Source organism: Abramis brama (genome assembly GCF_963993115.1).
Source record: "Abramis brama genome assembly, chromosome: 11".
Classification (NCBI taxonomy): domain Eukaryota; kingdom Metazoa; phylum Chordata; class Actinopteri; order Cypriniformes; family Leuciscidae; genus Abramis; species Abramis brama.
The window spans coordinates 115,576-135,602 of record NC_139973.1 but is presented as its reverse complement, the minus strand read 5'-3'; the positions used below and the strand labels follow the sequence as shown (position 1 = coordinate 135,602).

At 46.3% G+C, this 20,027-nt stretch overlaps 1 protein-coding gene across 9 annotated transcripts in view; it reads right to left on the bottom strand.

Moving 5' to 3' along the window:
• The window catches only part of LOC311092394 (ubiquitin carboxyl-terminal hydrolase 9X-like), a 74,912-nt gene that overhangs the window by 6,796 nt on the left and 48,089 nt on the right, over positions 1 to 20,027 (bottom strand). For 6 of the 9 annotated variants that reach the window (XM_084129083.1, XM_084129081.1, XM_084129085.1 and 3 more), the window contains exons 25-41: positions 19,645 to 19,770; positions 19,419 to 19,556; positions 18,710 to 18,876; positions 12,005 to 12,113; positions 11,775 to 11,921; positions 11,552 to 11,698; positions 11,088 to 11,295; positions 10,170 to 10,390; positions 9,328 to 9,518; positions 8,556 to 8,729; positions 7,559 to 7,700; positions 5,984 to 6,737; positions 5,488 to 5,611; positions 3,854 to 4,079; positions 2,123 to 2,252; positions 1,043 to 1,228; positions 597 to 817 (exon numbers count right to left, since the gene is read on the bottom strand). In XM_084129083.1, coding sequence (XP_083985209.1) covers positions 597 to 817; positions 1,043 to 1,228; positions 2,123 to 2,252; positions 3,854 to 4,079; positions 5,488 to 5,611; positions 5,984 to 6,737; positions 7,559 to 7,700; positions 8,556 to 8,729; positions 9,328 to 9,518; positions 10,170 to 10,390; positions 11,088 to 11,295; positions 11,552 to 11,698; positions 11,775 to 11,921; positions 12,005 to 12,113; positions 18,710 to 18,876; positions 19,419 to 19,556; positions 19,645 to 19,770 — 3,411 coding nt within the window. The remainder of the gene's footprint in view (positions 1 to 596; positions 818 to 1,042; positions 1,229 to 2,122; positions 2,253 to 3,853; positions 4,080 to 5,487; positions 5,612 to 5,983; positions 6,738 to 7,558; positions 7,701 to 8,555; positions 8,730 to 9,327; positions 9,519 to 10,169; positions 10,391 to 11,087; positions 11,296 to 11,551; positions 11,699 to 11,774; positions 11,922 to 12,004; positions 12,114 to 18,709; positions 18,877 to 19,418; positions 19,557 to 19,644; positions 19,771 to 20,027) is intronic. The other 3 variants (XM_084129088.1, XM_084129086.1, XM_084129087.1) reach the window with 1 other exon arrangement.

Here is a 20,027-nt window from a genome sequence, read left to right as displayed (position 1 = left end):
ACACACGCGCACACACACACCCACACACACACCCACACACACACCCACACACACACCCACACACACACCCACACACACACACCTGCCAGAGCAGCTCGCTGAGCACCGTGGAGGAGAACTGAGGGTTCTCCCAGCAGCACACACACACACACACGCACACACACGCGCACACGCACACACTCACGCACACACACACACACACCTGCCAGAGCAGCTCGCTGAGCACCGTGGAGGAGAACTGAGGGTTCTCCCAGCAGCACACACACACACACACGCACACACACACCCACACACACACTCACGCACACACACACACACACACACACACACACACACACACACACACACACACACACACACACACACACACACACACACACACACACACACACACACACACACACACACCTGCCAGAGCAGCTCGCTGAGCACCGTGGAGGAGAACTGAGGGTTCTCCCAGCAGCACACACACACACACACGCACACACACGCGCACACACGCGCACACACACACCCACACACACCCACACACACACTCACGCACACACACACACACACACACACACACACACACACACACACACACACACACACACCTGCCAGAGCAGCTCGCTGAGCACCGTGGAGGAGAACTGAGGGTTCTCCCAGCAGCAGAAGCGCAGCAGCTTCACCGTCTCCTCAGAGTTGCTGCAGTCCTCGATGATCTTCTTCACGTAGCTGGTGCGCACGAACAGGGTCTCGGCCACGGGCGGCTGCAGGGGCATGATGGGAAGCGTGAGGCCGGGGTCACCGTACGGGTTGGCCAGCGGGGGGTTCCCTGTCGGAGAACAGTGGCTCAGATCAGCTGAGAGTAGGGATGGGCCATATATTAGCGTTCGTGATTTACCAGTAAAAATTCTCCTCACGATAAGAATTAGTTCCTGCGATAATATCGCTAAAGGCTAGTGATGATGCGTTCCTGTTTGGGACCCATTCATTCGTAGCTCACGTGAAGCGAAAACACCATACATGAAGCAGGAAAGACAGCAGGACTAACCCTCACCGTTAATGGAGGACTGCATGCGCGAGGACACGTCGCAGCACCGCAGCAGCAGCGACACCACCGTGTAGAGTTTGCCCAGCTCTGCGTACTGGTACTTGATGGGAGGACCGGGACCCTCGTCCAGCGCCACCAGCATGAAGGTGGACGGCACGCTTAACTTCAGCAGCTGCGTCTTCTCTGCCAGACCTGCAACAGACAGATGGGTAATATTATGACACTCAGTTACCCTTAAAGGTGACATATTATGCCAGATGTAATATAAATCTCTGGCGTCTCCAGAATGTGTGTGTAAAATTTCAGCTCAAAATACCAGATCATTTATTATATCTTGTCAAATTTGCCCCTTTTTGGGTGTGAGCAAAAACGCGCCATTTTTGTGTGTGTCCCTTTAAATGCAAATGAGCTTTAGCTCCGCCTCCGTTCAGAAGAGGGCGGAGTCTTTACTCGAGCTTCAGAAACTTCGGCAATAACAGAACAGGCCAATCTCACTCATCCAGAATCCCAGAATCACCAGTAGCGAGTGCAGCCTTACGGAGAGACTCAGGAAGAGCTTCTGGATGTTAGTGGAGACATTTCTGTAGTTGTTGTGGAGTTACACTGATCATCTCATCATCATGTTTAACTTCTCCACAAGTGTCCACAGTTCCTGAGGTCTTTATAAGACAGCGGTGACATGTTCTGGTCAATAGTGTTCAGTGCTCGTCTGTGCTCAACCACAGAACAGCTTCAGGCTCTGCTGGATCTTCATCAGTGCGTTAGAACTGGTCTCTGTTGTCGCGGGTGAAACCAAATGTCGGCTGGTGTGTGTAAATGTGCAGATTAAGGGCCGGTAATATTATAATAAGATCCTCTTCATACGCCAGAAGGAGAAGAAATCTGATCGGCTTATTTTATAACATGCTTGCAGAGAAAGACTGACCAGAACACAGTTACTGGTTTCACTTCTCAGGTTTTCTGGGTTGGTAGAAGCACCGGATTAAAGCACTTCAACACGGGGAAAGACAGATTGTCCTGATATGTCCCCTCTAACCTTCTGCGCTGCCTGTGCAGACTCATGGAGTCGAGAGAACGAGCACTCACCCAGGTTGGCGTACATGACGAAGAGGTTGAAGTACTGCTGAAGGTGCCGCCCGTGTTCGGACACTTCTCTCCTCAGCAAGTTCAGCACCGCCCGTAACAGGTGATCGCTCAGGGTCACGGGGTCACAGGCCTGTTCACAACGACAAACGGCTGTTTAAACGCCACGCCAGCTTCTGTGGCTCTTCATGCTGAGAAACTCTATAAGGTTTTTAAAATCTAAAGACTACATTTGGTTTAAAGGATTCACTTCAGAATTATAATTCCCCGATAATTTACTCTCCCTCACGTCATCCGAGATGTTCATGTCTTTCTTTCTTCAGTGGAAAAGAAATAAAGGGTTTTGAGGAAAACACTCCAGGATTTCCTCCATATAGTGTCTTCAATGGGGTCCAACGGGTCGAAGGTCCAGATGTGAGTTTCAGTGCATTAGTGGTTAAAAGTCTAAAATGTCCGCTGGTTTGTCTAGATGAGACTCTTATTCCTCGGCTGGATCGTGTCGAGACTCTGAAGCTGCACTGAAACTCACATCTGGACCTTCGACCCGTTGGACCCCATTGAAGACACTATATGGAGGAAATCCTGGAGTGTTTTCCTCAAAACCCTTTATTTCTTTTCCACTGAAGAAAGAAAGACATGAACATCTCGGATGACGTGAGGGAGAGTAAATTATCGGGGAATTATAATTCTGAAGTGAACGACTCCTTTACCATTGTTAAAAAATTATTTCAAAGAGTTAACTGAATAAAAAAAGGGGCTAAACCCATCATCACTATCTAATAAAACATGATACAGGGATACAGGATTTAGACAAAGAGAACATGTTGGTGGATCTTTTCCTAATATTAAAAACTTGTATGTCATTCTGTAATGGCCTATTCGGCAACTGGTATAAACAATGGAGTCTAGAACCCACTTTTGCTTGCCATTTGTTAAAGTGCCCTATTATGCTTTTTCAGATGTTCCCTTTCATACAGTGTGTAATAGAGCTGTCCGTGACTGTAAAAGCTCTGAAAGTGCAGATAAATAAAGTGTTTGTCTCTAAAACAAAGTGATTCTGAGCTGAAACGAGTCGTCAGTAATTCAGTCTCTGCTGATCCTGCGCAGGTTTGTAACTCATTAGCATAATGCCAGCCTGTAGTGTTGATTGGCTGAGCAGCGTCACTTAGCCCCGCCCTCAAACACTGTAGTGTATCTGAGACTGGAGAGTTTGGTTTGTGTTGTTCGTGTGGAGAAGACGCTGTTTTCTGAGATTGATACGGTAAAACCCACGCCATCGTCACTGTTCGTATCACTGAGATCAAGAGCTGAGATTCAGATATGATAATGAGCGTTTGCTTTCTGGCCAATCACAGCAGAGCAGCTCTCAGAGAGGCGGGGCTTAGAGAGACTGAATCCTTGAAGCGTTTCAGACACTGAGAGAAAGAGCTGATGCTGCAGTGGAAACTAGGAACCTTTAAGATGGCATTTTAATACAGGAACTTTCCTTTCTCCCATTTAAAAGACCTTTAAAAACTGATAAATCCATTTCATCTGAGAGCAGACCCCAAAATGTTTTCAGCCTAGTCTACATAACACGGAAAAGCACAACGAGGTTTAGCTGAATCACTGGTTGAGGAACGTGGGACACGGATCTGTGAGATCCTCCTACACTGGTTTCTCTCCTACACTGGTTTCTCTCCTGCACTGGTTTCTCTCCTGCACTGGTTTCTCTCCTGCACTGGTTTCTCTCACCTGTGTGGATGTGCTGGGAGAGGTAACTGGAGCAGGACACGGGCCGTCCTGCAGGGAAAAGTGTGCGATGAAAACGATTAGCTTGGCGAAGGCTCCGCGGACCTCGGCACTGGGACACTCCAGCAGGAACTCGGAGAAGCGCGTGGGGAAGGAGAACAACACGCTGTGAGCAAACCAGCTGCGCACGTTCTTGCTGTGACGCAACAGGAGACACAGGGCGTCATACCTGACGGAGAAGCAGAAGAGAGAGGGGTCAGCTGACACTGGCCACACACCTGGACCGGCCGCTGAACGCACGACCGGACACTAGTGGTGCAACGGATCACAACATTCACGGTTCGGATCATCTACGGTTTTTGAGCCACGGATCGGATCATTTTTCGGGTTTAGCAAAAAAAATTTTTTTTTTTTTTAGAATTTATATATAATATTATTATATCTTTGCTTTTTATTTATTACTTAAAGCTCACTTGAAGTTCTTCGATACCACATCAAAAACTGCTAGCCTAACTGGTAAAGTCCAAACATTATTAAAGACAAGTGAACAGTCGGTGATAAAATAAGAACAAATACACAAATTACAGGCAGAGACTAAATAAAGCCTAATATTCCTGCTGTCTGTGTCATTAATGTTAATAAAACAACAAAATACAGCTTTAACTAAATCATTTTTTACAGTGAATAAATAGTGTTATTTTACATGTAGGCCTAGTTTTTAATTTCTGTACCTGAATAATACTCTGTTAGACTTTGTAACTGTATTTAGTGTTCATCTCTGCTTGTAATTTGTGTATTTGGTCTTATTTTATTACTGACTGTTCACTTGTCTTTAGTTTTTAATAGTTGTGGGTTGGACTCTTATATTTAGACTTTTAGAACTATATCTTTAATGTTATTGTACTTAGTGTGAACGGCCTTTAGTAATTCCCATACTTTCATGACTTGACTATTATTCTATTATTATTATAGTTGCAGTGTTAATTTCGTTAAAGGCACATACGCAGCTCTGTGTGACAATAAATAGTCTTTTTTTTATTGCTGTTGTTTTAATAAAAAAACATGAATGTAATTTGGTATTAGGTTACAAATTTCACTGTTTTAATTTTTGAGAGAAATGTCTTGTTTTTATAATGTTAGAGAATGGGTTAATTTATGACAAATAGCCTATGAAAAAAAAACAGGAAACTAGAAATAAACCATCCATACGAGTTCTATGAGACATTATGAGACTATACGAGACATTCTCTAGATTTGTACTTGTATATGAAAGAGCAATAATTCTGATGAAATGCAAATATAAATTTCTCAAATGACAACAATTGTTGTGATTATAACTTTAAGCAAAAAAATCGTTAGCCTATTATAAATTGAACCATTATGCAGCATGACGAAAATATGACTCAGTTTTCATTGATTAAAACTGGATAAAATTCCCAGGCTTTCAGTCGACTGAACCTTGACTGATGAAAACAGGGCAAGACTAAATAGCTGACAAAATGAACACTATATAGTAGGCGTGTCCTCAGTTTCGACAGCTGACGCTCAGCTAACGCTCAGCTAACGCACAGCTAACGCTCAGCTAACGCTCAACTAACGCACAGCTAACGCTCAGCTAACGCTCAGCTAACGCTCACCAGTCGCTCGCAGGACCTCGGACGACCTTCTTCGTGTGGAAGCCGGTGCTAAACAGGAATCTGGCAGCGAGCTGTACACTTATCATCGCTATTTCTTCAGCTTCTGGTAAAAGGTGATCTTGACCTAGAAGGACCAGAGAAGAGGAGCATCTCAATACATCAGACGTTTACAGATCCTCAGACACGAGGCCTAGTCCACACGCACACGGGGTTTCCTCCACATTCGCATCCACATGAAAACGCAAAAACACGCTGTCAAAAGCATGCCAAACCAACAGGTGGCGATATAGCCCTAACCGTAAAGCAATGTTGGCCAATCAGAAGCCTGGACAAAAGGTTATTACCGTCACAAGCCAGAATCTCCGGTTTCTACACTACTTCTAAAGATCTTCACCCTGGAGTTTTCATTAAGTCAGGTCTCAGAGAGCGGATCCTGCGTGTGCGTGTGGACGAGCGGCCGGAGCTGCTGGCGTGGGCAGGGCCTGAGGGGTCTCACCTGGAGGAGGGTTCAGGTACACGCTGTTGCAGGTCAGCAGCTTCTTCATGAACTGGAAGTACTCGAGGCTGAACTGCATGCGGCTGTGCATGAACTGCACGTTCTGCTTGCGGACGCTGGCCTCGATGGCCAAGGGCATCTTGGGTTGGTTGGGCCGGGACGCGAGCGTGAGTTCGGTGATGTACTTCAGCAGCTCGCCGTCGCCCCCTGTGGCGTCCATGCGCTCGTAGAACAGGATATAGGCGTTCCACCAGCGCTTCTGCCGCCGGTACGACATGCGCTTCATCATGTGATCGAACACCTCGCCCATGTACTCTCCGCCAAAGCACTGGTTCTTCATCTCCTCGTCGTCGTCCATCTTACACTCCGTCACGTCACCGTCGTCAAACTTATACCAGCGGTCCTTCAGCCCGTCGCCGTCGCTGCCGTGGCGCTGCACGATGTACGAGTAGTAGTGTCCGCCGCTAGCCTGACCCGAGTGCACTAGCACGCCCACGAGCCTGTAGCGCGAGCTAGCGTCGGGATCCGCCGGGGGGTTCTCCGGGATAACCTGGTTCTCCAGCGGAACCTCGTCCCCCTCCAGCTTCGCCACGCCGGCCACCGTGTACGGCTCCATGTCCAGCTCGCGAGGGAACTCGAAGTAATCGTTGAACTTGATCGCACACTCGCGCTCCCAATCGTAGTCGAAGCGCTTCAGCTGGATGGCTAACACCGGCGGGAGCTTCTTTATGAGGAGACGCTTCACGGTGTCCACCTGGCGGAAAACCACAGGATAGATGGAGAGAGAGAGAGAGAGAGAGGGTGGGGGGGAGAGAGAGAGAGAGAGAGAGAGAGAGAGAGAGAGAGAGAGAGAGAGAGAAGAGAGAGACAGAGAGAGAGAGAAGAGAGAAGAGAGAGGAGAGAGAGAGAGAAGAGAGAGAGAGGAGAGAGAGAGAGAGAGAGAGAGAGAGAGAAGAGAGAGAGAGAGAGAGAAGAGAGAGGAGAGAGAGAGAGAAGAGAGAGAGAGGAGAGAGACAGAGAGAGAGAGAGAAGAGAGAAGAGAGAGAGAGGAGAGAGAGAGAGAGAGAGAGAGAGAGGAGAGAGAGAGAGACAGAGAGAAGAGAGAAGAGAGAGAGAGGAGAGAGAGAGAGACAGAGAGAGAGAGAGAAGAGAGAAGAGAGAGAGAGACAGAGAGAGAGAGAGAAGAGAGAGTTTCATTTAATGCCATGTCAGCATTTAAGCCTATTTAGACAAAAATTCAATTAGAAAAATACAAAAATTATATAAATACAATAAAACCAAGCAAACAAACACAACAAGTCATATTATACAAATTATTTTAAATTAACATGATTAAAAAAATCCCAAACTTTTTCAGGCATAATCTCACTAAATAAGTCCATAAAAGAGAAATAACTTGATAAAGAGCATTCTGCTTGTATTAAACGCAGGACAGTCGATGAACTGTTTAACAGAGACGGGAATCTCACACAACATGCAGAGAGTCGCTCTTCACCTTCATGAGGGAAAACCACAGGAAAACGTCACGAAGCTGCACTTTACACAAGTTTGGGAGATTCAGGGAAGACATCCTACCTTTTTGTTGCACTTCTCACAGTGGTAGGCGTTGGCTCCCTCCAGGAGATCCCCTTTGACGTACTGTTCTAAAGAGTCCAGGAGGTTCTGGTGGTTCCTGATGTCAACGTTTAGCGTTGTGAAGGATTCCTCACACTCGTACCTGTGAACACACCAGGGTCATTCCCTACTTCCCTTTACCTCTGTGCAGATAAAACGCTCTCAAACTGAATCCAGTTCGCAATCTATTGACATTTTCGTCAACGAATTAAAATTAGACGAAAATGTTAGTAAGAGATTTGGGAAGAGACCCAGTCAGAACGGATGTGTGTGTGTGTGTGTGTGTGTGTGTGTGGTACATGCGCACATTTGAACTGTAACGCGCTGATCTACCCGGCGGGACACGAGTCCCAAAAAACGTTAGAAATGTAAGCGTCTGGGAGAGAGAGAAGAGCAGACGTGTGGAGAGATCTGAAGAAGAGTGACGAGAGCTTTACCCGTGCGGTTTTCTGTGCGCACACACACACTCGAAGCATGCAGCCGTACACACACACAGCACAACATCATGTCTAAATGTTCGTTGTGGAGAGTATTCAGGTAAACACCGTCGGTTGTGTCTCTGCAGAACGCCGACAGCGAGATATCAGACGTGCATCAGTGGATCCGCGCATTCGGTCTTAAAGTGACAGTGCGTAATAAACCTAATGCGTCTGTGCCCTTAATATTAATCATATTAACAGATAATAGATGTTTTCTCCAAGAGTATATGGGTTTGGACATTTCTAAATTAATGCATTACAATTGAACTAAACCCTTAATAATTTAGTCGACTAAATCTACTGTAGATTAGAACTAAAACAATTCAGATGACTAAAATATGACTAAAACTAAATAGCATTTTAGTCAAAAGACTATCACTAAACCTATATCAAAATTCACAATTAACACTGGAACACACACACACACACACACACACACACACAAAATCCCTCAGAATGATTGACAGTCCTTCTCTCACCTGTGAGGACAACCCTGACAGATCTTCTGGTCTGCAAACGAGCCCCCCAGGATCCTGCTGAGCATGCTGGGATGCCCGAGGGCCTTCAGCGCCTCATCCAGACTGTCCACCAGCGAGTTGAAGAACTCGAGAGCGTCGTGCTGTTCTCTCAGATTCACTGGTTCCCCCCATAACCTGCAGGAACCAATCAAACGCAGTCGTCTTCACATGAGCCGCTGAACAACACCAATAATGACGGTTCACACACACATTTACCCATCAGCCACTGGTCTAACAAACGCCTCAAACTCAAGCCAGTGATTGACCAGTAGAACTCTTGAACAGTGTTTCACTCACAGCTGTGTCTGGATATTAATCCGGGAAATGAGAAAGTACACAAATTACTAACTTTATATAACACGCTAAATCTGGTTCTGCTGTGGCCGATGTTCACACACACCATCAGAATAAAGTTATTCTTTTTACATGAGTTTACATGAATGAACGCTAAATAAAGTGATCGGGTTGATGTGCGCATTTATATCACAAGCTGCGCTCACTTTAAAAGCAGAATTAATATTGATCTGCAGTTTAGTGCCGTGCTGCTTATATCTATCACAACACAAGCGTCTGTGGATGAGAGGAATGAAGTCTTTCCTCGTTGCGTGCCTCATACGCCGGGTTCGTACGGACACAGGACTTGTCTCCAGCAGAACCACACTGGTGTCTAGATCCTAGAACTAAAGCCCCTGTTGTGCTCCACAAGCGCTTCAGACCCGTGAGGTGTGCGTACCTGAACTGCTTCCAGAAGCCTCGGGGGACGTAGTACTGCAGCCGGGACGCCGCCAGGTGCCCGAAGATCACCTGCAGATGCCGGAGCACTCCGATGTTGTACTCCTTACGGTCCTCCGCCTTATTGAGAGAGGGCTTGTCATCACACTGCTGATGATAACTGAACACATCATCCCTGGGGTCCACAATACTCTGCAGCACAACATCCAGACCGGCTTCATCTCTGCACTGGAGCGCGCTCACACTGTCACTCCTAATCCGGCCGTTTCTCAATCCGATTGGAATCTGATCTAAAGTTATTGATGTCCACACTGTGTATCGCAACGGTTCACATCTGATGTGTGTGTTCATGCACACGTTCATGTTCCTTCGCTGTCCGGAATATATGCATTGGTTTCTATGGCAATGACCTTGCATCAAAATATACAGAACAACCACCACCGCGACACGGAGGGGTTAGCAATAGAGATGTTGTCTTATTTCAGTCTGGCAACATGTAAATGTGTAGCCGTGCTCTGGACTACGCGTCCTCTGAGGCAGAACCGGAGGCTGGGATGAGACGCTTTATTTATTATTTATATATCAACAAACCATACATCAGTGGGAAGCTTATTTATTCAACTTTTAGACAATGTCTAAATTTCAATTTCCTGTGACTGGTTTAGTGGTCCAGGGTCACATATGAATGCAGCTTGAAACGGATTTGTACAGATCGAATTTCATGTGATTTTTAACCGTTCACACTAACTATCCCTGATCGGATTCCAATCGGATTTGGACTGACAGTCTGAACGAGGCCTAAGGGTTTAGGGTGCGGTCGAGTGACACGTGTGCAGTTTGTACCTCGTTGTCCTGCTTCTCGTCCCCGGACGTGTCGTCGTCGATGTCGCTGCCGGTGCCCTCGATGGCCAGGAGCCCGTTCCGGATGTGCGGGATCATGTAGAGCTGCTGGATCACCGAGTTCATGTAGCATGTGGCTCCCGCGTTCTTCAGACCCACGAAGCCTTTGTTCGGCCTCGGCCCCACCGGAGGAAGATACTCCCACTCCGTCAGAGCCTCGCACCCTGAGACAACACACACGCGTTACACACTCCGGAGACAGCAGCAGAACGCACCGCTAGACAAGACATGCTTCAGTTCAGGCTTTACGTGAATGAGGCTCATTAGCTGTGCTCCCATCCGAAGCTGCAAGTTTAACTAATGCGTAAAGTTGGAATAAAGCATTAATAAAAGTGTGTTTCTGCAGTCGGCTGTTTCTCCCTCCATCATAAACGAGTGTGTCTCGAGCGTCAGACGAACACAGTAAGCGCTGTCGTGTTCTCTGGCCTTCGGATGCTGGTGTTCGGGAACACACTCGTGTGTGAGACGCTTCTGGAGGGAGTTACACCACATCATTCTGAACACACACTTTGACTCCGGCGTTTCAGAAACACCAAACCAACATTAGAGACGCTGCGACGCCATTGGTCCACTGGATACTCCAGGTATCCAATCACAGCCTCCGCTGAGCCAAAGCCACATGAGGTTTTCGTTACACATCGACGGATCTATTAGGTAAATGGGTTTTAATCGTAGTTTATACGATGACATCAGTGTCTCAATTGAGCGCATACGTTTTTTTATGCACATTTTTAGAATTTGGAATTCCGGTGGATGGAGACAGCTAATGATACACTGAAAGCTAACATGCCCGATTCTGTACAGGAGGGTCGGGAGAGACCTTCCTAGCAGCTGATTAGCTGAGAAGGTGATAACACGTGCCTAGATAGTACATGTCCGTGAGCGTGTCGACGATCTGCTTGAGGTTTCGCACGCAGCCGACAGCGAGCGCCACGAGCAGCTCGAAGCCGGCGCTGATGGAGGCCGGACTGGTGCACACTGGGATAGCTTGCTCCGCCGGGAACTCGCCGCTCTTCACGTACTGCAGGTACACGTTAGACGCCGGGAAGATGAAGTCATCAATCAGCTCCTGTGAGGGACACACACCAGAGATGAAGCCAGGGACAAATTAAGTCTTTTTACAACAAATCTGTATAAAATAATCAAGTTATAGTCAATCAGCTTTATCTATACAGCGCTTTTTATAATACTGACTGTTTCAAAGCAGTTTAGTTCATATATATATATATATACCGTGATGTCATCGTCCAGCTCAGTTCTCATATAATGGTGTCAATGCAGGAGATCAATAATGTTGTAGAATATTACATGAATAGGACATTCACCTTTATTAGATTAGCACCATCTTTCTCACAGCCGATGTAGAACTTCTTCTCGGGCGTCTGAAAGGCCAGCAGTTCTTTAGTGATGCCCAGATGGCCCTCGAGGATGGTCTCCTCCACACCCGTCTCGCTCGTCTTCTTCACCTCGTCCTGAACGCACATGAAGACCCAAGAGTTAAACATCGCTCTCGTGCTCCGGCTCGAGGAGCTGTGAATGTGAACTCACTCGTATTCTCTTGAGCCAGTCGATCTCGTTGTTGAGCAGCACCTCGGCGTTGGGCAGGTTTATGTTGCTGTTGTACGCGTAGTTGAGCAAGTGGCGTAAGAGCGTGAAGTAATCGCCAGCGTGCTTCGCTCTTTCTTTAGCCGTACTCTGAAACAGCAGCAAGCAATTAATAACGGCATCTAAACATGTTGCATCATGGGTCAACCCTTCTGCGTGACGGCTGTACTCACTCCCAGGACAGTGAAGAGGAGGGTGATGAAGAACAGCAGCGGTCGGTGGCCCATACAGCACCTGGTGGCCATGAGGAAGAACTGCTCCTGTGCCATCTGACGCACCGCTCTGAGGAAAACACAACGCTTCTTTAGCACCTCAGTCTTCACACCACGCAGTTTCTGGTCTCATGTTAAACGTCACGCTAACATGATTCGAACAGGTTAAATGGTCCTGAAACACTTGTGCTCCTCACGGTCAGAAATGAGCGCATTGGAAATGAATGGGAGAGGAAGTTCCTCTAGTGGAAGCGTTTGGAACTGCAACCGAACAACATCTCACTGATAGATCCTTTTTTGAGATATAAGGCTCATATTTGGAGCACAACTTGTTTAGATTTATGGCTTTGATTTTCTCACAGTTTTAGAGTAAAACATGTTTTTGAAAATATATATTTCATATAAATTTTTTAAATAGTACTATGCAAATTTGTCATAACAATAAGCGTAAAATTCTGTAACTTTTTTAAAGTTCACTTTTTAAAACATTTTTCACTTCAGCAATAATCTGCCAAGGGTCGTCTTTGAAAAGAGATCAAACTTCAGTCTGTCGCTCTAAAGCGTTCAAGATTTACCACAGTTTAATTTGGAAATTTAATTTTCCTGTCTATGCTCAAAAAGTGAATAAATGGATTGTAAATACAGCATAAATATAATTTAGTACCATAAAATCCCCTAAAAATACAAAATATTAAATAAAAAACATTATCGAACTAAAATACAGTACTAGTATCGTATATTAATTTCACTGAAATAAGAAAATTCTGTCTTTTTTAACCGACACGCGAGGATCAATCGGCCCTACACACACTGGGGATGCTGGAATCCTCCGAACACCAGCTAGTGAACACACACCTGCTCTGTCTGTGAACACACACCTGCTCTGTCTGTGAACACACACCTGCTCTGTGTCTGTGAACACACACCTGCTCTGTGTCTGTGAACACACACCTGCTCTGTGTCTGTGAACACACACCTGCTCTGTCTGTGAACACACACCTGCTCTGTCTGTGAACACACACCTGCTCTGTCTGTGAACACACACCTGCTCTGTGTCTGTGAACACACACCTGCTCTGTGTCTGTGAACACACACCTGCTCTGTGTCTGTGAACACACACCTGCTCTGGCAGTGAACACACACCTGCTCTGTCTGTGAACACACACCTGCTCTGTCTGTGAACACACACCTGCTCTGTCTGTGAACACACACCTGCTCTGTGTCTGTGAACACACACCTGCTCTGTGTCTGTGAACACACACCTGCTCTGTGTCTGTGAACACACACCTGCTCTGGCAGTGAACACACACCTGCTCTGGCAGTGAACACACACCTGCTCTGTCTGTGAACACACACCTGCTCTGTCTGTGAACACACACCTGCTCTGTCTGTGAACACACACCTGCTCTGGCAGTGAACACACACCTGCTCTGTCTGTGAACACACACCTGCTCTGTGTCTGTGAACACACACCTGCTCTGTGTCTGTGAACACACACCTGCTCTGTGTCTGTGAACACACACCTGCTCTGTGTCTGTGAACACACACCTGCTCTGTGTCTGTGAACACACACCTGCTCTGTGTCTGTGAACACACACCTGCTCTGTCTGTGAACACACACCTGCTCTGTGTCTGTGAACACACACCTGCTCTGTGTCTGTGAACACACACCTGCTCTGTGTCTGTGAACACACACCTGCTCTGTCTGTGAACACACACCTGCTCTGTCAGTGAACACACACCTGCTCTGTCTGTGAACACACACCTGCTCTGTCAGTGAACACACACCTGCTCTGTCTGTGAACACACACCTGCTCTGTCTGTGAACACACACCTGCTCTGTCTGTGAACACACACCTGCTCTGTCTGTGAACACACACCTGCTCTGTCTGTGAACACACACCTGCTCTGTCTGTGAACACACACCTGCTCTGTCTGTGAACACACACCTGCTCTGTCAGTGAACACACACCTGCTCTGTGTCTGTGAACACACACCTGCTCTGTCTGTGAACACACACCTGCTCTGTCTGTGAACACACACCTGCTCTGTCTGTGAACACACACCTGCTCTGTCTGTGAACACACACCTGCTCTGTCTGTGAACACACACCTGCTCTGTCTGTGAACACACACCTGCTCTGTCTGTGAACACACACCTGCTCTGGCAGTGAACACACACCTGCTCTGGCAGTGAACACACACCTGCTCTGGCAGTGAACACTAGAGCCCGACCGATATATCGGCGGGCCGATATTATCGGCCGATATTAGGCATTTTCCTAACTATCGGTATCGGCATTTATAATGGCCGATAAATTAATATTTAAAAAAATGCAGCGTGCAGTGATTTATGTAAGGATGGCGCTGCCAATAAAGCACCTAAAAGCTGTCACAAAGAACAGGCAAAAGTGGCAAAAAAATAACGCGTCCATGTAGACACAGTGTTAAAGCGACACAGTGTTAAAGCTCATTCTGCTACGTTACAACATCAAGCAATATTCCAATAATTTATGTAATTATAACACTTTATATAGGGCCATTTTGCATTAAGAGTAGCCAGATGGACACGCGAGACGCGACACGTTCAGAATTAATACACTTTTAGTAAACTACAGAACAGCGCGAGCGGGAAGCGGCGCACCTCACAGGCAGAGAATGCGTCCGAGAATGGACACTGCATTAGTGATATAAAACGCACACACACAGGTCTGTTAAATTAAGCAATACTTTTAAGGTAGTCTAATATTTTTCTGACTAACAAAATTACTGACACAGTAAAGGGTAGATTTAAATAAAGAAAAACGAAATTTAAATAAAGAAAACGAAATTTAAATAAAGAAAACGAAATTTAAATAAAGAAATTAAACGAAATTTAAATAAAGAAAAACGAAATTTAAATAAAGAAAAACGAAATTTAAATAAAGAAATTAAACGAAATTTAAATAAAGAAAAACGAAATTTAAATAAAGAAAAAACGAAATTTAAATAAAGAAAAACGAAATTAAGTTAAATTAAAAAACGAGATTAATTTAGATTGATAATAACGGGTAAAAAGGCTAATACATTTTGTTTCTATTATTCCATTTTCCACAATGTCAAAGCAACACAGCTTAACCCAAAACACAAGCTCAGACATGCACTTCGTCCATACAAACTCCGCTGTTCTGCGCTCTAGCCAGAGAACACTCCCGTTGCTGGAACACTTGCGCTTCAGTTCTATTTCTAGCTTGCATGCGTTTTCCGCGTGGCTCGAGCCGCGCCTGAGAGACGCGTCTCACGCAGGCAGTGTGCAAACTCCAACCTGTTAACATGGGAGCCGAAATAAAAACGGCCATGCCACGCAGTCAGTGTGTCGCCGGCCTTATTCAAGCGCGAATGAGAACCGTTTCGCGGGGGATCCCAGATGTGAAAAAAAAAAACGAATGTCAAATTTTCAAATCGAATACCAACCCACCGAACGAATATTCGAATATTCGGGTCCAGCCCTATAGCCTAGTTTCACGTTTAGTACATTTTGCTTACTACTTATTTAAAATAGTATAAAACTACTGTACATATGTAATTATAAACGTTTTCATTATATTATTAATTTTACTTTACTAAAAAGATCTGAGTTCTTCCTCCACTGGTAGATATTAGAGAAATTAAGATTAAAAATAGAAGATAAGGTTTTGTCAGTGACACTTTTGATATATTTATAAGTTATGTTTTAAATAACGTGACTAAATTAAAAGACAAAGTCGTTAGTGAAGATTATGCAACAGTATTTAGAATATAATATAATATAAAATGCAATGCAAACTAGTTTGGTTACAGCTCAAATTCTCATTCTATCATTCACCCTGCCTCCATTACATATCTTTGTCACACAAGTGTTTGATCACCACATTTGAGTGATCATTGCAAAACGTTTATATATTTATTCTGTTTATACTGTGTATTCTATATACAGTACCCATCAAAAGTTTGTACACACCAATTGGAAAGTGTGTCCAAACTTACTGTACTATAATACACATAAATAATATTGCTACTGTATTATAATATACACATAAATAATATCGGCCGATATATCGGTATCTGGCTTTTTTTTATCGGTATCGGCATCGGCGCCCAAAAATCCATATCGGTCGGGCTCTAGTGAACACACACCTGCTCTGGCAGTGAACACACACCTGCTCTGTCTGTGAACACACACCTGCTCTGTCTGTGAACACACACCTGCTCTGTCTGTGAACACACACCTGCTCTGTGTCTGTGAACACACACCTGCTCTGTCTGTGAACACACACCTGCTCTGTCTGTGAACACACACCTGCTCTGTGTCTGTGAACACACACCTGCTCTGTGTCTGTGAACACACACCTGCTCTGTCTGTGAACACACACCTGCTCTGTCTGTGAACACACACCTGCTCTGGCAGTGAACACACACCTGCTCTGTCTGTGAACACACACCTGCTCTGGCAGTGAACACACACCTGCTCTGGCAGTGAACACACACCTGCTCTGTCTGTGAACACACACCTGCTCTGTCTGTGAACACACACCTGCTCTGTGTGTGAACACACACCTGCTCTGTGTGTGAACACACACCTGCTCTGTGTCTGTGAACACACACCTGCTCTGTCTGTGAACACACACCTGCTCTGTCTGTGAACACACACCTGCTCTGTCTGTGAACACACACCTGCTCTGTCTGTGAACACACACCTGCTCTGTCTGTGAACACACACCTGCTCTGGCAGTGAACACACACCTGCTCTGTGTCTGTGAACACACACCTGCTCTGTCTGTGAACACACACCTGCTCTGTGTCTGTGAACACACACCTGCTCTGTCTGTGAACACACACCTGCTCTGTGTCTGTGAACACACACCTGCTCTGTCTGTGAACACACACCTGCTCTGTCTGTGAACACACACCTGCTCTGTCTGTGAACACACACCTGCTCTGTGTCTGTGAACACACACCTGCTCTGTCTGTGAACACACACCTGCTCTGTGTCTGTGAACACACACCTGCTCTGTGTGTGAACACACACCTGCTCTGTGTCTGTGAACACACACCTGCTCTGTGTCTGTGAACACACACCTGCTCTGTCTGTGAACACACACCTGCTCTGTCTGTGAACACACACCTGCTCTGTCTGTGAACACACACCTGCTCTGGCAGTGAACACACACCTGCTCTGTCTGTGAACACACACCTGCTCTGTCTGTGAACACACACCTGCTCTGTGTCTGTGAACACACACCTGCTCTGTCTGTGAACACACACCTGCTCTGGCAGTGAACACACACCTGCTCTGTCTGTGAACACACACCTGCTCTGGCAGTGAACACACACCTGCTCTGTCTGTGAACACACACCTGCTCTGTCTGTGAACACACACCTGCTCTGTGTCTGTGAACACACACCTGCTCTGTCTGTGAACACACACCTGCTCTGTCTGTGAACACACACCTGCTCTGTCTGTGAACACACACCTGCTCTGTCTGTGAACACACACCTGCTCTGTGTCTGTGAACACACACCTGCTCTGTCTGTGAACACACACCTGCTCTGTCTGTGAACACACACCTGCTCTGGCAGTGAACACACACCTGCTCTGTCTGTGAACACACACCTGCTCTGGCAGTGAACACACACCTGCTCTGTCTGTGAACACACACCTGCTCTGTCTGTGAACACACACCTGCTCTGTCTGTGAACACACACCTGCTCTGTGTCTGTGAACACACACCTGCTCTGTCTGTGAACACACACCTGCTCTGTCTGTGAACACACACCTGCTCTGTCTGTGAACACACACCTGCTCTGTCTGTGAACACACACCTGCTCTGTCTGTGAACACACACCTGCTCTGTGTCTGTGAACACACACCTGCTCTGTCTGTGAACACACACCTGCTCTGTCTGTGAACACACACCTGCTCTGTCTGTGAACACACACCTGCTCTGTCTGTGAACACACACCTGCTCTGGCAGTGAACACACACCTGCTCTGTCTGTGAACACACACCTGCTCTGTCTGTGAACACACACCTGCTCTGTCTGTGAACACACACCTGCTCTGTGTCTGTGAACACACACCTGCTCTGTCTGTGAACACACACCTGCTCTGTGTCTGTGAACACACACCTGCTCTGTGTCTGTGAACACACACCTGCTCTGTCTGTGAACACACACCTGCTCTGTGTCTGTGAACACACACCTGCTCTGTCTGTGAACACACACCTGCTCTGTCTGTGAACACACACCTGCTCTGTCTGTGAACACACACCTGCTCTGTCTGTGAACACACACCTGCTCTGTCTGTGAACACACACCTGCTCTGTCTGTGAACACACACCTGCTCTGTCTGTGAACACACACCTGCTCTGTCTGTGAACACACACCTGCTCTGTGTCTGTGAACACACACCTGCTCTGTCTGTGAACACACACCTGCTCTGTCTGTGAACACACACCTGCTCTGTGTCTGTGAACACACACCTGCTCTGTCTGTGAACACACACCTGCTCTGTGTCTGTGAACACACACCTGCTCTGTGTCTGTGAACACACACCTGCTCTGTGTCTGTGAACACACACCTGCTCTGTGTCTGTGAACACACACCTGCTCTGTCTGTGAACACACACCTGCTCTGTCTGTGAACACACACCTGCTCTGGCAGTGAAGCAGCAGGTCGATGATGAAGGTCTGCCACGCCTTCTCTTTGCTGAGCGTGTCGAGGGCCGTCGGGAGCAGAGCGAAACACAAGGTCATGACCTCCAGCGCCTCACAGCAAACCTGCTCGTCTTCAGCGTCAGGCTCGTTCCCCGCATTCGTCTAAAGAACAACACATGTACGTTTAAAAGTGCGGTGTGTAATATTCAGGAGGATCTGTTGACAGAAATGCAATATCATATTCATAACTATGTTTTCAGTGGTGTATAAAGATCTTAACGAACCGTGTGTGTTTATTAGGTTAGAATGAGGCCTTTCTCTCTACACACACCGCTTACATCGACATGTTTCTACGGTGGCCCTGAACGGACAAACGCGGTTCGTCACTATGTTGTTCTTCATGATAAGAAGCTTCAGCTAAAGCCAGCGGATAAAACACTGACACAATGATGAACAAGTAACAATAATATTCACAATAACATAGTTTTACTGAATAATTAAGTAGACCTAATTTCTTCATTCATCTTTGTAAAGAAACCTCATTGCTGACTGGCTACTCTCTGCTGTCTCAGACGACGACATCACTTCCTGTTGGCCACCGTAACTTCTGTTGGGTGCAGTTCACAACCTCACCACTAGATGCCGCTAAACATCACACAGTGCACCTTTAACTGAGGACATTGGTATTGAGCCGTGAATCCTGCCTTTTCGTAGATCTGGCTAATCTCTTCGTTCGAGCTGAAGACCAGATGCACCATCCCACATCCCGAAGCCCAGACGATCTTCTGCACGGCGCGGATCACACAGATATCCGGGATGTACTTCGAGGCCTGGAAGAAGTTCTGTACGATGTGGGAAAACAACAAAGATCAGTGTGACACGTGTTTACAAGATCTCATCCTGCAAGATTACAGCGGGGAAGATCAGGACCTCGTCAGAGATCTGCTGGGCCAATCGGATGGCCACGTTGCGCAGCATGCACTCGGAGCCGGGATTGGGAATGTTCTGGAGAGCGTTCTGCAGAACCAGAGCCTGATCGTGAGTCGCCTGGTTTATCTGGAAGACAAACAGGAAGTCACATCAGCATTAGAGGAAATACGTCAGCCAGAGGAAGGATTAATTTCGTTGATGAATAATTTTAGTCATTTATTTTCATTTTTTCACAGAAGAAAACGAGACGACAACTAAATAAAAACCAGTTTTGAATGACAAAAACTATGACAAAAATCTATTGACGTAGGATCCTGATATCCTGATTCATTATATTTAATTTATACAAATAAATCTGCTTGAAAGAATAAAACGTGATGTAT